The sequence below is a fragment of the Ambystoma mexicanum genome, chromosome 2q (assembly GCF_040938575.1).
Source record: "Ambystoma mexicanum isolate Mex_15411 chromosome 2q, UKY_AmexF1_1, whole genome shotgun sequence".
In the NCBI taxonomy this organism is placed as follows: Eukaryota; Metazoa; Chordata; class Amphibia; order Caudata; family Ambystomatidae; genus Ambystoma; species Ambystoma mexicanum.
In genome coordinates this window covers 343919166-343935216 of record NC_090924.1, presented here as the reverse complement: position 1 = coordinate 343935216, position 16051 = coordinate 343919166, and the positions used below count along the sequence as shown (strand labels likewise).

The following is a 16051-nucleotide window of genomic DNA, read 5'->3' as shown; positions in this document are numbered from 1 at the left end:
TGCCAGGGACCTGCTAATTTACTTTCACGTTTTGGTACTCCACTGGGCCTTCAAACCCATACTCTATCTCCTTCCTCCTTTCTAGTGAGACATGCGTTCTTCACATAATCATACCTCCCTATTGATCACCATCCGCTCTCTAAGCGCTTCCTCATCCCATGATACAAACGCCATCCTTCCAAGCCATGGAGGACACACGGATCTCTTCACAATTCTGACCCCCCTTGCACAGCCATTCTGATGATCTGGATTAGCATTATTTTAAATCTCTCCATCCCTCCATTGGTGGAGGGATGGAAAAGAGATATCTTGTGTTGTTTCACACCAATGTTCCTCAAAAGTTCCATCATAATCCTCGAAGTAAATTATACTGCATTGTCCACCAGCATTTTTCTTGGAACCCCATCTCGTTAAAACACCTCATCCAAAAACTCAACGACCGCTCTTGAATCTGCCACTTGCACCGTCTTGACCTCACCCCATTTAGAATACATGTCCACCAACACAAAAATAGATTTCTTCACATCCCGCTTTGACAATGGACGCAGTGTATCCAATGCTACAAACTCCCAAGGCAATGTGGGAAAATCAATAGGACTAAGAGGCTGAACCTGTGTCTTCAGAACTTTATCTGATGCCAAACATTCACTGCAGTTCTGCTCCTCAATCTCACGGTCAAAACTAGGCCACCAATAGTTTGACCTGAGCCTCCCTTTGGCCTTGACAATTCCCAACTGTCCAACATGTACGTCATGTAACACAACCCCTCCTTCTACACTCAACTCACCTTTAATTCCATGAAAAACCTCCAAGCCCGACTCCCTTTCCAGCCTTTCTAGTCAGACTCACTCAATTCCTTCATCTTTCGCAATTCAATTTCTTCCTTACTAGCCGCTTCCCACTCCTCCTTGGCCACGGCCCCATCACGTACCACAAAGACCTCATGAGTGGATTCAACATCTTCTTCAGTCTCCACCCCAGTAACGTAACTAGTATTATTTCGTGAAAGATAATCTGCAATGATGCTGTCTTTACTTGACACATATCTTACAGTGAACTCATGTCCCTGTAGCGAGGTAACCCGTCTTGCAATTCTCCTGGATATGCCATTCAACTGCAAACCTACTGCCCCATATGAAAGCTTTAAATGCGTGCATTGCCCACAAGACTCCTAACGCCTCCTTTTCAATAACTTAATAGCAAAATTCGGCTCCTCTCAGAACACTTGACGCAAATGTAATTATGCTTTCCACACTATTGTCCTTCTGCAGTAATACTGCACTCAGCCCTATGGCGCTGGCATCTGTCATAATTAACACTTCTTTGCTTTTATCAAAACACGACAGTACATCTGCCTTCGAAATCATTTCTTTGATGTGACCAAACTCCTCCTCACAAACCTCTGTTGACTCATAGAATGTGTCCTTCTTACACAATGCCCTGATGTAGATACAACAATCTGAAAAATTCCAAATTAACTTATAAAATCATAATATTCCACCACTCCAGAGAACTACAACACTCCTCGTTTATCCTTGGGAGTGTCCATCTTTTGAATTGTTTTGAATAAACTCTCCATTAGCCATATACTTCCCCAGTTAATGTATGTCCTATATACTCTATCTCCCTTGCTGTAAATGTACACTTGGCTCTTTGGAGTGTAAGCCCCCCTTCTCTCAACTTCTCCAAAACCACTCACAATTTGTTATCATGATCCTTTTCATCAACTCCAGTGACCAATATGTCATCCTGATAAAACCTTCCTTTATTTATCTCCAAAAATAGCAGACATTACCCTCTGAAAGAAAGCAGCCGCTGAAAGAAGGCCAAAGGATATGCTCTTGAACCTAAAAGTCCTGTCATGTGTGATGAACGTCGTGAGATATCGGGATTCTGGGTGTAGTACCATCTGATGAAACGAGAGCACCATTCTGAAGCCACCACAGGTTCTATGATGACTTTATTTCACCCGAAACCTCCACACACAATGCCATTGGAACACATTTGCATTTGGACACCACAGAAGTAGTCCCCTCCTTTAATTGTATCCTTTGGACATATCCTCTAAAACAACCTAGAGCTTCACTGAACAATGCACTATACTTATCCTCAGATCTGATGTCACTCCTCCTAGACACTGCTGATAAACTTCCTGGGACTTTTGGGTCAATAACTATATCCATTTCTGATTGTTGGTACCACCCCAATCAACATGCCACTTTCCCCTTTTTCTGACACATACACCTTTGCCTTTATTTGTCTGTTTCACCACTCTAAAGTAGCCAAAAAACATCTAACGATACCAATATACACAGCACCATATGCACTCACTCTAATGTTTAGCGGCATGAGGCTAGTATTGGTAAATTTGGTTTGTCATCTCTCTCTGTTTATGATTGTGTAATCGCACGCGAAAGGGTCCCTTCCTTGAATATCACAACAACACTCCTCCGATCTGACACGGACGGCCAAGACTGTCAACTGCGCTCTCCCGGTAACTGGGGCCTTTACAGCCGCGCCGAAGAGGCTGCTGTACCGCTGACATGGGCGCACCACAGATAGAGTGAGAGGTGCGGCTGCCAATGCTAGGCAACGACCTCGAAGCTGCACCACTCCACAATCGCAGTGAGGAGTGCCCCTCAATTTTCTGCCTTACTGAGTGTAACGAATACCCACCAATTCACGGTGGCAATGCAGTGTGCCCCTCAATCCGCTGCTATACGGGTGTAATCACCTTGCCGTAACACCGAACTCCAGCAAAGCACGAAGCAGCGATAACAGGCAGTAGGGCCTCCAAATCTGTGAGATAATGGCCCAATAACGTCCTTATCAACTTTATTCAAGTACAGTTGTAAAAAAGGCCCTCCTCCACAATAACCCACGCCACTGACTCCTGACCGGTGAGCAGGGCACTTTATACGCATTGGAATTGAGAGTCCTGACTAATCACCCCAGCAATCAGGTAAACATTATTGTGCTCCTGGGACAACTGAAAAAACAACATAACATATATAAAAGTAAACAGGATTTTGAAACCATACAGTCTTATAACCCAATCCCTGTATATTATAATAGTAACAAGAACCTATGTACAGTATATACACTCGCTATTGCAACATTAATTAAAGCCACAAATAAAACAACACCTAACACCCTCCCTTGACAGGGCAGTATTTTCGACATTTCGCGTGTTTCATGGGTTTTAATCTTTGCCGGGTCATTCCACTATGGCCACATGGTGAATTGAACTATGATGAGATTCATGGCTAATGCCAAAGGTCGCTGCCGATATCCTTGACAAATCGCCCTTTAGAGCAGGTGTTATAGCAGTTGCTGAGGAATTATAGGAACACACCACAGAGCTCCACAGGAAGTTGCCCTTCGGAGGCGATGTTTGAGCGCCTCACACAGAGGTGGAAGAGGATCAGTATGCCACTGTTCGAGGTATGCGTGAGCCTCTCGTAGAGGACAAAATGAAGGAGTATGCTGATACAAAGAGGACAGTGATGGAACCCCATTTTCGGGTAGGAGATCAAGTGGTGGTGAGGCAGATGCAGAGGTGCAAGGACAGGACTCCATTTCATCCTGAGTCATAGACACTTACAAAAAAAGGGTTTTCATGATTAGGGCAGGCAATGAGGAGAGAGCAATCACCTGGAAATCCTCCCAATTAAAGCACAGGGTTGGAATGCTGAATTATTTGCATAGAGGCACAGCTAGGAAAGAGTATGGGAGTGAATCTGAAGGGTTATACTTGGGTGATTGTGAAATGTCAGTCGCTGATGAGATCACTAAGGACGATGAGACACCTCCAGACCCACCGGAACCAAAGAAAGGATCACGACCAGCTTTCCTCAGATACATACCCATGAGACTGAGTGGCCACGCTGACCAGATCCACTGGGGGTGGGAGGGACCCTGTACATGGAAATGTTGCCCCGTCCCTCCCAGCCAGTTACAGGCAAGTAACCACACCTGCCAACCGCAGCCACGGAAAGACAGCATGCTCACCCTCCACAGCCGGCTCTGCCGCTTTCATGCTGGCCTCCCGAGCTCTGAAGCCGACTCACGTGTAGGAACACTGTCACCTCGAAGTCAATTCATCCACTTCATGTGAATCCAGGTGGGGGTAGAGGGGGAAGATATATGGACGTAATAGAGCCCTGCATTTAGTGGGGTTTCTACCCATCTTGCTGTATGTCCAAAGAGAATGGAAAACTGATATAGTGCCCCATAAAAACGACACCCAGCTAGGCGACAAGTGGTGCCAGCTACAGGGCCTGGGTACTTAGTATGGAGACTGCTCAGTACCTCATAATGGCCAGTTACTTTGAGTCCTACTCTTCCTCAACCCAGTTATTTTTGGTGAAGGGGTTCCTTTTCCAAAACAGCACTTTGTTATCAAGAAACTTCAAGAGAAAAAAGGGGGTTAACAGGAGCCAACACCCCAAGCCCTTCTTGATGGAACCTACAATAAGCTCCTCCTTCCTTCAAACATGCTGTAAAGTCGATCAAGGACTGATCAAAATAAGCAAGTTTCACCAACTTCCGCGGCGGGAGAGGAGAGACGCAGGACGGGGACAAGGAAGACGATGGCTCAGAATATGGAAGATGAACAGCAAGTCATCAAGGGATTCCTTTCTCATCCCAAAATCCTTGACCAGATCCTCCTCCGCAAGGCCATCAGGAACAGATACAAATGCGGCTGCACACCTTCAATGTATTCAAGATGACACAAGAAACAACTTAAGACAACAAGGCATATTCCATCTCAGCTCACGTGCCACTAACTACCCTATAAGAGCTGATGTGGAGAGACACAGGCAAAGGGGAAGAATGCTGCTGTATGTAGGCAGCTGTGATCACTTGCCCCATCTTTCCAAGGGTGAGGTGGCAAACACCTCACGTTGAGTCCCAGGCCAAAGAGATGAAAAGAGCAACCAAACTGTGAAAGACGCAGTGCGATCAAGGGGGATCTGGACAGTCTGGGCAGTAACCAAACAATCAAATGGGAAACCACAGAAAAATAAGGAAAATCAAATCCTGAGTGACATGGAAGGAGGGTGACACAAGGGGTCAAATATAAATGAAGGTCTCGACAGACACCCCTTCGGAGGCAAACAAAGAGAGAGGGGTGACAAGGGAAGACCACCCAAAACGCTCAATATGCTGGCTAGTGTCATCTCAACAGGAAAACTATTTATAAGATAAGAATGTTTGATGCAGCCTCCGAAAAGGCCATTAACTATACGCCATCAGAGAGGCTGAAAAAGTCAAAGGTGGGGCTGGGAAGAGACTCTGGTTTGAGGAAGAAATAAAACAAAGCCCATTCGCCTCAACCTCAATAGAAGTGATGCTATGCCACAATGTTCAAAGGGCTCCAATGGCCAAGAGCTGAGACCAAATGGTAGAGCACAAGAGGGATAAAAGGCAATCCCCTGCAGAAACCCCAGTGAGAAGAGGGTTGAAGGAAACAGTCATCACTGATTTCCAAATATATCATAGGACTCAAGTGAGGCAGGATTCTTAGAATCGATTGTTCCATTCCCTTGAGTAGGTCCCTCTCTAAGTCCACGTGATGCCCAGCTAGGTCTTTCTATCCTTTGTTCGGTATGCACCGTTGTAATCACCATACACTGAGATATCATCTGTGTATCTCCACTGTACAGGACGTCGCCACAAGAATAGATTACTCACCGGCCACCGCGCTTCTATTGCTGGCTGTAACTGGTATAGAAATCTAACCTCATACACTTCCAGATCACTCCCTGTCACCCTGACGATACAGCTACCCGAGGCAACCTCCAGGGTGGTTTAAAGCTGATGCCCTGCAAGACTTGCTGTTCTTTACCACTCTCCAAGAGGTAATCTAGACATTTTTAAATATAGCCTTATAGACTGAGGGGGAGTAATTATTGCAGGATAACATCCTGCCACCAGGTTATAGCTCGAGGCAAAGCTGAGGGCCGTAAGTTAGTGGAGGGTCATTATCCAAAGCAATAATGACCCCTCCACAGTATTTTAGGGTTTTGGTGGTGAAGTAGAAATGTTACTTTAATAGTAAGTAAAGTCAATAAACTCAGTCAGTAAATTAATTGTGTTTTTATTTTGTAGTTTTTAAATAACAAGGCTGTTTTTATAAATTAAACATTTTAAATGCACACTTGGTTAAAGTGGAGCTGGTTTAACATGACCATGCATTAGGTATCATGTAAAAGTAAACCACTTCTGTATAATAACGTGAAAGTATTGTCCAAAGTTTAAGATTTCTCTTTTGTGCGTTTTAGATTTAGAACTGGGTAGTATAGCTCAGTGGCAACGCGCTCATCTTGGAAGCAAGAGGATACAGAGCAACACAGGTTTGAATCCCGGGTGCACGCTTAGAAACCTCTTCGGTATTAAGCATGTTATAAATTACCAATTAAAATAATAAATAGGAGGTTGCAGTGAAAGAAAGTTCCTGGCGGGACACAGACACTGGGATCTGCACCTCAGGAACAGATTTCCCACAAGCCCTGCTGGACTTGGATGCGTGGGCAGGAGGTTTGACTCATTGTGCTCTGGCGCACTTCCGCATCGTTGTCCGCAATGTAGCTCGGCATCTTCTGCGCTTAAGATTCAGGACCACTACAACAATACCCCCCAGAGCTGCAGAGGTAGCATGTAAACATGGAGTGCAGGACAAGCGACAACGTAGTACCTCCAGCAGAGACAGCACAAAATGGGAAGTACGAGGCGAGCAGGGGCTTATCCCCAATCCCTAAAGGAGGAGGAGTCTATGAACAGGAATTTTCCGGACTGTCTCACGAAAGGAACTTCCCACACTGACGAGAACTGGGTTGATGAAGAGGGAGGAGGGTCGAGGGATTGGGGTGATGTAACTTATTTTATTTCCATTTATAAAGCGCACAACAGCCCTCGGGCAACATGGCGCTGTTACAAGAATATTTACTTAGCTGCTGGTTACATGGGAGCAAGTCTTGGTATTAGGTTAAGCATAATGTGTATCTGTTACATACATGCAATGTACGTGTTAAGTACTTGTTGGTTAGCATACATTTTATACAGTAAAGTAATGAGGTTACAGGCATAACAGCGGAGAGATTATGGTTTATTTAAAGAGAATGGTTTTCAAGGCCTTTCGGAAGGCCATGAGAGAGGTTTCTTTCCTAAGTCTGAGCGGAAGTGCGTTCCAAGATTTTGGTACTAGCACTTCAAATCTAGAGCCTCCTGCTTTGACTCTGTTAAAGGCAGGGATTTTGAGTTTAAGTGAGTAGCCTAGTGAAAGCACTGAAGGAAGTGAGGGGGGACATTTAATTAAAAGAAACGGCCTGGCGAAGACCACGCTCGAGCCGATACGAACTGTGAAGCTGCATGTACTTGAAGAGAGGAAGTCCCGTATTTTTTTTGGTTTTGCTTCCAATAACGTGAAGACTGGTGAGCCGTATAATAAAACCGTTGTTGAACACTTTATGGTCTCTGGCTCACTACTTAACAATGGCCTGAGAAATATGCTCTCTCTTAGGGATGCTCTGAGAGCGTTGTTTTGGGTTATTTGTAGTCTATTAATGTTTTTGGATGAGGTACCTAGAAGGAGGACATTACAGTAATCAAATTTTGCGCCTATGGCGGCTCTTGCAATATTGAGGCGGTTTTTGGATGAGAGGTGAGGTTTGATGGCATTAATGATTTTAGTTGTGAATGCTGCTGAAGACGCAATATAGCTGACTTGTTTATCCATGGAAAGGTAGAGTCCAGGAAGACTCCTAATGTTTTCACCGCGGTTGAAGCAGGGATTATAGTACTTTCAATTTGGAAGTTGCAGTATTTGGTGTCTAGTTTTTTAAAGTCTCCTTGGGGCCTACAAGTAGGATTTCAGTTTTGTCCCCATTGAGACAAAGGCCGTTAGCTGCCATCCAGGCCTGGATGATAGCGTAGATATGCTGTAGGGTTTTCAGGTCTTCCTCGTAGTCACTGGATAGTGGGAGAACAATTTGTGTGTCATCGGCATAATTGGTGAAGGTTATGCCAAATTCTTCTAAGTCCTTCAATGACACACCTATGTGTTTATCTCAGTAGGAACACGGGCATGATTTTCAATAAGTCACTGGATCAAGGGAGGAAAAGGCCCTCGTGCGGAGGGATGGGCCCCAGCACTGCATCGCGCGCACTGCGCTTAACATATTTTACTGGGGTTTATAGAACGACACTACACAAACGTTCACATTTCTGTGAGGTGATGGCGTGTTAAGCCGGGCACTTCTGTTTAATTTGGGGAAACTGCCAGCACCTGATTTTGCACAGCGTCTGTTGATTTCGGCACCTGAGCTTATGAGTTCTTTAATGGCCCATTGCCATGATGTTTTGATTAGGCTTGCAGAGATACTGTTGATATGGTAAATTCTCCCTTCTTCCGGCTATCCAATTTTACAAACAAAAGATAGTACCATCGATAATCTATGGCATGGATGCAGCGCTGAATATTGACAACACCATATGGACAAAGCTGGAAGGTTACCTGTGGAAAGCCGTGCTAGGTCTGCCTAAATCCTCATCTATATCAGCTGTCAGGCGGGAATTGGGGTTACTATCACTGCAAGCATCAGTCGACCAAAGTCAGATGAGACTTTTTCGGAAAATCATCCTTCAAGATACCCTACCGATTTACAAGCTGGTCCAGACAGAACTCAGCCAAGGCCGCTGCAGGGCTTTAAATAACTGGGAACAAAAACTCACCAAAAAGTTATCTGACTTGGCCTGCTCACCAGAAGATCTCATCCTGACCCCCAACAGAATCAAGAAAAAAATAGCACAAGAAGATTGGATCCAAACCGGTGAGAAAGCGATAGGAAATAAGCTGCTCGTTCATTTACCAGCAACAACAAACAAACTCAATCAGCCAATGAATTACTGCATAAAATTTCCTAATAAAAAAATGCAGAAAACCTTTATGAAAATAAGATTCAATCAACTGCCAACGCAGGAAATTATAGCCATCCGCACGTCGGTGGAAACCTTAAGACATTTACTTTTGACTTGTACCAGAACCGCGTTTTTGCGGGAGGCATACTTGCTGCCCCTGATGCACGATGTATCCCTCTGAGAGGAAAACACATGGTGGTGCCGTCTGATCGCAGGAGACAGAACCAAGTGGTCAACAGCGGCAGTAAAGATTTTAGAAGCAGCACTGAGTTTAAACCAGAATTTGCAAATTAACCGAGTGTGACTAAAACAAATCTTGATGTTTTTGATGTTTATGTTAATCCGGACACTACACGTTTTTCAAGTATCATGCTTTCTGGTTTTCCTCCTTTTCTTCTTTTGCGTCTTTTTCTTTATTCTTTTATACCTATTTATACCTATTCTTTACTACCCACCTTTTATAATGTGTTCTCTACATGAAACAACGTCTTGTAAAAATCAAATTGTAAAGTAACTAAAAAAATAAATAAAAAAAAATTAAAAAAAGATACTGTTGGTAGCGCCCTTTCCACTCTCACTGCTCATGGGTGACCGCAGAAAACATTCTGACGCGTGCACTGTGTGGCTGTAAATAATAGCCTCTCTTTTATGATTTTACCCGGAGCTTCTGGTTAAACGAACAACAGCTGGTTTAGAAGGCTTCTCCGGTGGGGCCTGACATTTAAGTTTCCCAAAGAACACCTTGTGCACTGGACACCTCAACTCTTTCAACCAGTGATGGATTTTGCTGGACGTTTTCGGATTCGGAATCCAGCAAATAGTGTCTCCACGGATTGCGACTGTGTAGGGAAGCCAACAGCCCACACCGTTAGCCGAGTTGCCAGTCACGGCAAGGCTCTGAGCTCCCTAGGTCGCCCCCTGTTCTTTGCATGCTGGTAATTGTAGTCTGCCTGTCAGGATGGGGGGTGAGGGGCGAGTCATATTCTTTTTGCTCAGTTGTATTTTCTGGGTGGTTGCTTATGTTATTTCTGCGCCCTCCAAGCCATCTCTCTAAAAAGAACTTTACTCCTGTGTTTTGATTACACGCCTGTCACTTCTCTGCCATGACTCGACCTCTAGCCCTAGCCCCGCCCCAATAACCCTGCCATGAATTCCGAACCCTCCCCCTGGATTTCCAGAGATGGTATCTTCCATCTCTAGCACTGATTTTAACTCCTTCGGGTTGTTTTCGCTTAAAGTCACGAGCCTGTTGTCAGAGGTGCGTAGAGCTTGTGCTGGGGGAGTCGCATGGGTTCATCAGCCCGTGGTGACCTTATTCTCAAACTCAAGTGCCTTTCGTCTTCTAGGTCTCCTTCCCCTTGTAAGCAGGAGGGTGTCTGTCCAACTGTGTGGTATGAAAGAGACTGATGAAAGCACCCCCGCTTTGCCCACAGAGATATTGCGTACAGAACGGTATGTCCCAAATGGGACCTCGTGGCCTGGGGCATCAGAGGGAGCTGTAGGCCAAGACTGTGGGTGGAGAATTGTCAGAGAAGTGTGGAAAGAATGGGTGCACAGTGGAGACTCACCTTCAGAAAAGCTAATGAACCCCTCCTCCACCACCAGAGTGGGCATGGCCCCGCTCCCCTGCAGCATGGACACCACCTTCTCGTGTGAGCAGTTCCTGCAGAATGGGGGAAAATGCTCATTAGCGAAAGGCAAACCATTCAGGAAAGCATCGACAGAAGGGAAGGGAGAGAGTTGGGAGGGTTGGGAGAAATAAGGAGAGGGTTGGTGAGGCACAAGCAAGGGAGACTTGCCTCACCTCATGTCTAGGCCGTTCAGGAACAGGATCCGGTCGCCGGGTCTCAAGCCAGACGTTTCCGCCGGGCTGCCTGCGTACAAGAGACAGAAGGTTTCACATGAATTCAAGCGCCTGGACTCAGCAGCAGAGAGTTGTAACCCGGCAGCTGGGATTAGCTCGGCAGCACTAGCAATGCTCACTGAGCCACAGAAAATCACTGTTATTACCTGGGCAAAGGGATGTGTTGCCACCACCCCTCACAGTCTATCTAAGGAGATTCTGCTTTCTGTAAAGGCGCCATAGTCGTTTGTCTATGTTAGCTAATATGTTGGGTCAGTTCTACTCCGACACATATTTACTGCCACAGTTCATATCGTCTACCACCAAAGAGTATTTCTTTTTTTTTCCCTTGAAAAAGCCTTTAATTTGTTTCTCTTTTGTGGGGCCAACAAGCCAACAGACCCATGTAACCAACCAGAATCCAAAGAGTTGTACACTGCAGGAATATCAGAGTGCCACGTCATGCCCCGCCATGCCCCGCCATGCCCCGCCGGCCAGGTGCAGTAGTGGCTCTATGTGGCTGATGATGTTGGACTCTCCGAGAGGTGAGTAAGCACGTGAGTGCCTACTTGGAACCATGTGGTTTCTGAAGTAATTGTCCCCGCCAACCAAGGTGCCCTTCGCCGAATGGGTAGCAGCAGAAATGAATGTTTTTTTTTATGGTGCCATATGCCACATGGTGGGGGGGAGGGTCAGAAAGAAACCAGCTTTTCCAAATGGAGAAAAGTAAGAAGAAAGCAAGTAAGTGAATGAAGGTGAACGGTGTAAACATTCAACATTACCCCAATCGCTGCCCATTTGGAACATTCTCAAGACACTTCTCTTATAGAGCTGCCTATTGGCCAAGCATCTCAACTCTTAACTCCGTGAAACACCACCAGGCCACATGCAACGTGCCCCACTCATTGACCTACATGTGTCTTTAACGGTTCTCTGGGCCTCAGAGGTACTCTGTGAACAGGCAGAACTTCAAGTAATGGCTGGCAAAGTACACCAAGTACTCACTGGGGTACAGGAACGTAACTTAGCGGGACGATAGACACAGGCGTAATAATACAAGATCTTATTCACCAATGTGCCAGTATTGGAAGTACCCTTTGTTGGCATCGGGATCAATTAAGAGATTTCAAAGTTGTCAAGTTTGGTGGCATTAAGGTAATCCAAACAGAGCTCTTTCTACAGTGCTGGGAATCCATTGCAATTTCTATTTGCATTTGCCAGGAAGGCTCAAGTAAGCCTGATAGTGAGTGAGTGAGCGAGCGAGCGAGCGAGTGAGTGAGCGAGTGAGCGAGTGAGTGAGTGAGTGAGCGAGTGAGTGAGTGAGTGAGTGAGTGAACATTGTTAAGAGCACAATCTGAGAGCAAATATATTCTGATTACGTTGGATCCTTTGATCATGGCTCCTCTTCCCAGAAAGGCAGATGTTGGAATGAATTCAGCACACAGTAGAATAGATGGAATCATGATTGAAAATCCCTCTTCCGTTTAACCTTCTTATGGTTCCCAGACCAATGTTTGCTCACAGGTCTCAGCCTCATTGGCTGGAGAAGCTGGAGAGGCAAATATAAGTGTCCCCAAGGTCATTTGGGGGCATATTGAAACACAGCCAAACAGGATCAACACAAGGCGGGCACAGAAGGCTATCTTTGAGCAAAGGTTTATTGGGGCGATTTCACTGGGTTGGGCCAGACCAGATAAAGGCAACATAAAACCTCAGAAATGACGAGATGGTTTATCCTTGGGTTTAACAGCTGGAACCTCAGCTTGGATATGGGGGTCTCTCCTGCTCCTCCTATGATCTCCTCTCCAACATGTATCCACGGTCATACCTCCTCAATGTTTCACCACATGCTGGTACATCCGACCCTTTCAGGCTCACTCTGATCAGTTGCTGGGTTTGCCTCCTCCCGATTCTCTACTGTTTCTCTCTGCATCACACTTCTCTCCGCTTGCCTCCTGTGCAGTTTCCTCGCCAGCTTTTCCCTGACCACAGTCTCGTCCTGTGCTATTTCTTCCAACCACCTCCATGTTCTTCCCCTTGACTTCCACCGTGGCATTTTCACCCACCCACTCCCCATCTCCATGCACCTCCCTCTTTGATGTTCCGCCAGGCCCACATTAGGGCATGTTCTCTGCTTCCTCTCTTCTCAGCACTCGAAGCATCTCTTTCTCCACTTCCTCCTCCAGCACTCTATGGCTTCTCGCACGTACTTCTCTGATGTTTCATTCCACCTCCTTCCCAATTCTCTCTCCTCCTTCCTCTCCCATCAACCATCTCTCGACGAGCTCCTTCCTACTCCTGTTTCCACGTCCGCTGCTCCTCCTCTCTCTGCTCTGTCTCATCCATCTTCTCTATCCGTATCCCGCAACCTCCACAGCTCGCTCCTAATCCCCTTACAGCCACCCATCTTTTACTCTGCACGCTCCTTTTATAGGGGCCTAGCCCCTCCCATTCGGTCATCCCACCCAGGAGTGTTAGGCAAATCTGTGTGCTTGGTGTGGTGCTAATTGGATTGGAGCTTTGAATTCACCGGAGTGCACTTTGCTTCGGTGGCATAGACCGAGTCGATTTCAGCCTTGGGCACCATCTTGGATAGGGGCCTGCTTTCAGAATGCCGCCATACGGACCAGTATCATGAACTAACAGCAGCTACACTGGCCCAGAAGTCTTCAGCATGCCGTTGCTTTGCTCATTAATGTCAGTATTTTGTTCAAAGAGCCACAGAGGGAAACTGAAAACAATAGGGTCGTCCGTGTTTTTTCGTTCGTTCACTGCCGATCAGGCCACCTTAAAGGGGCAGGCAAATCAAAGATGTGCTGCCAAAAACAGTCCTGCACCCTAGCCCTGAGGTAAGAGTGGGGTTGCCTGGCGGACCCCATGTATCTCCTTCAGGCTCCGCATCCCACAGCAGATGGCAGCACGTGGCCCCTGTGACCACTACATCCACTAACCACAGGCCAAGGCAGGGCCGACCTATGAGAGGACCGTTCTCTTCCTTGTGCTTAATTTGAGGAACTGTTCATTGATCCAGAGATGGCTACCACATAAGCAGGAAAGAAAGGGGGATGTGGCGGGGCAGGGGTTCAGTAGGCCCAGAGGAAATCCCAGACCACTCAAGAACATGCACCCGCATACTGGCGGTATGAAAGGAGGGCATGCTGAAGAGTAAAGGGGAGAGAGATTATCCCAGAGAGACACTGCATGCCAAGATGGCACAGAAAGCTAAATAAGGTTACAAATCACCCTCCAGACTGGAGTCCCGGCACCACAGCCAAACTCTTCCCCAAATGCAAATGCCAACCTGAAAAGTAGCAGAGGTTCAGCGTAGACAAACGCCATGCTAGATCTTGTGACACCGGACCAGTGCTCCCATGCGCAGGGCGGGCCTTAGGGCAGGGCCGCCCGGTCGACCGCCCGTGGTGCCATTAGCCCCCCGCCATGCCATCTCAGAGGAGTCTTTCATGGTCACCAAGCAGGCGTGGTGGGAGAAGGGATTGATTTGGAAAGCCATGAAAATTATTTTTTAAGATGTTTCTTTGTTATTAACGGTGCCTATTCTAATATGTAAAAGTTTAAGTAATTGGAGTTGTGATGGGACTTCTTTGACTGAAAACTCGCACACAGCTCCAGTTATCTACTTAATTTCTTATTAGGCAATGAAAGGGAGCAATGAAAAAAATCCTCTTCTAAAGCTTTGTTTACAGCTATATCTGCTAATTTGGTACAAGAAAAGTCTCATTTAGTACAGATATTCAAACTTTCTTAACGCAATGCATAACAACAAACTGGAAGTTTGTGTGAAAGGATCTCAGATACACTGCTTTACCAAAGTGTGTGCTTCTTGGCACATAATTTAATCTCACTGGGCGTTGCCTGCAAACAACAGGGTGTGCCTAAAAGGGACCTGCACCCAAGGTGCCGCGCCAGAACGTCCGCCACCGAAAGCGCTGCGCCGGAATGTCCGGCTTTGTAGCTTGGTGACCTTACTACCTGCACTGATGAAGAGTGTTTCTCGACTGCAGGCATTAGACTCTGTCCTCCAACACCCAGTAGGAGTGAATTTCGCCTTCATAAAACGTGATGTGCTCTAACAAGCGGATGCCTCCTGCTGGAATATAAATTGGCAATTTCTTTACTAATTGTTTGAAAACTACATCGAGATTTCTAGATCGCACGTGACGTGAACACAAATGTATGTACGGCGTGAACTCTAAAATGGCATAAACAGATGAAACAAGTGGTTTCTGGCACACGGGTAAGATCAGTGCTTTAAGTGGGAAGATAAATCGAGAGGGTCACTAACAAGGGGCGTGGCCTACGCAACGGGCGTGGCTTAAATAGAAGTGGGGTGCATTCCCACAAAACTCTAAATATAAAATAATTCACAAAAATTGTTGTACTGTGTAACTTAGTCCATAGTTGTTTTAGAGGAGTAGGAACGCTGTATTACCAAGATGGACATTGCAGGTGTATTTTAAAGCAAAAACAAACATAGGTTGCTTTTAGCTTTAAAAAAAAATCACACAAGAGTGTCAGAGTTAATACATTTTATTTATCAAAGGTAATTCTGCAGAACCTGTTTTTTTTAAATCCCAAAACAATCTGCACTGTCCGCCTTGATAACACGTTAGTCCAGCCTCATTTAATAGATCAAGTTAAGTGACCAAGCAAAACAATTTTCTTAAACTGAAAACCACCTTAATGGCAGCCTTCAGCCCACAAAACAGGGTCTCCATGGGTGTGATGAGGAGGCCTGACAGCATGTGTACTAATTCCGTCTCCCTTCCCCCACATCACGAAGCTGAGGACCGCGCTCTGTCTGCCGCTGGCTTCAATTAATCACAATGGGCTTGGGAGGGAGAAACAAACAAAGCAGTCCATTACTTCTAATCTATGGCTGCATGGTGACATCCTTATGGGTGTAGGTCCGAAAACCGCACCACTGTCTGCAATCTATGTGAACTGTTGTAAAACAAAATCCAAGTGCACTTTATGTGTTAACCACTTGATGGCGACTGAAGACTGCGCATAGCATTATCTTTGGTAGAAATCTGCAAAGGGGTATCCGAATGATCCCAGCAGAGCACCTGCTCAAAAGCGTTTATTTGAAACTGCCAGGGATCCGCCCCGCTGAGCCGCGGCCCACTTAAAACCCTGGATAGGATCACTTTGGGTTTAATGCACAAATGAGAATCATAGCTCATATATTAGGGGAAAGGCGCGTCCCTGATGCATGAGGGGAGAACTATAGTCGTCATACCTAGTGCAACAGAGTGTTTTCAGTGC

General features: G+C 46.0%; 1 protein-coding gene across 2 annotated transcripts in view; it reads right to left on the bottom strand.

Annotated features, from left to right (window-relative positions):
• GRID2IP (Grid2 interacting protein) overlaps positions 1-16051 on the bottom strand; it is an 837949-nt gene that overhangs the window by 195217 nt on the left and 626681 nt on the right. For both annotated transcript variants that reach the window (XM_069647354.1, XM_069647355.1), the window contains 2 exons: positions 10727-10796; positions 10491-10585 (listed from right to left, as the gene is read on the bottom strand). In XM_069647354.1, coding sequence (XP_069503455.1) covers positions 10491-10585; positions 10727-10796 — 165 coding nt within the window. The remainder of the gene's footprint in view (positions 1-10490; positions 10586-10726; positions 10797-16051) is intronic.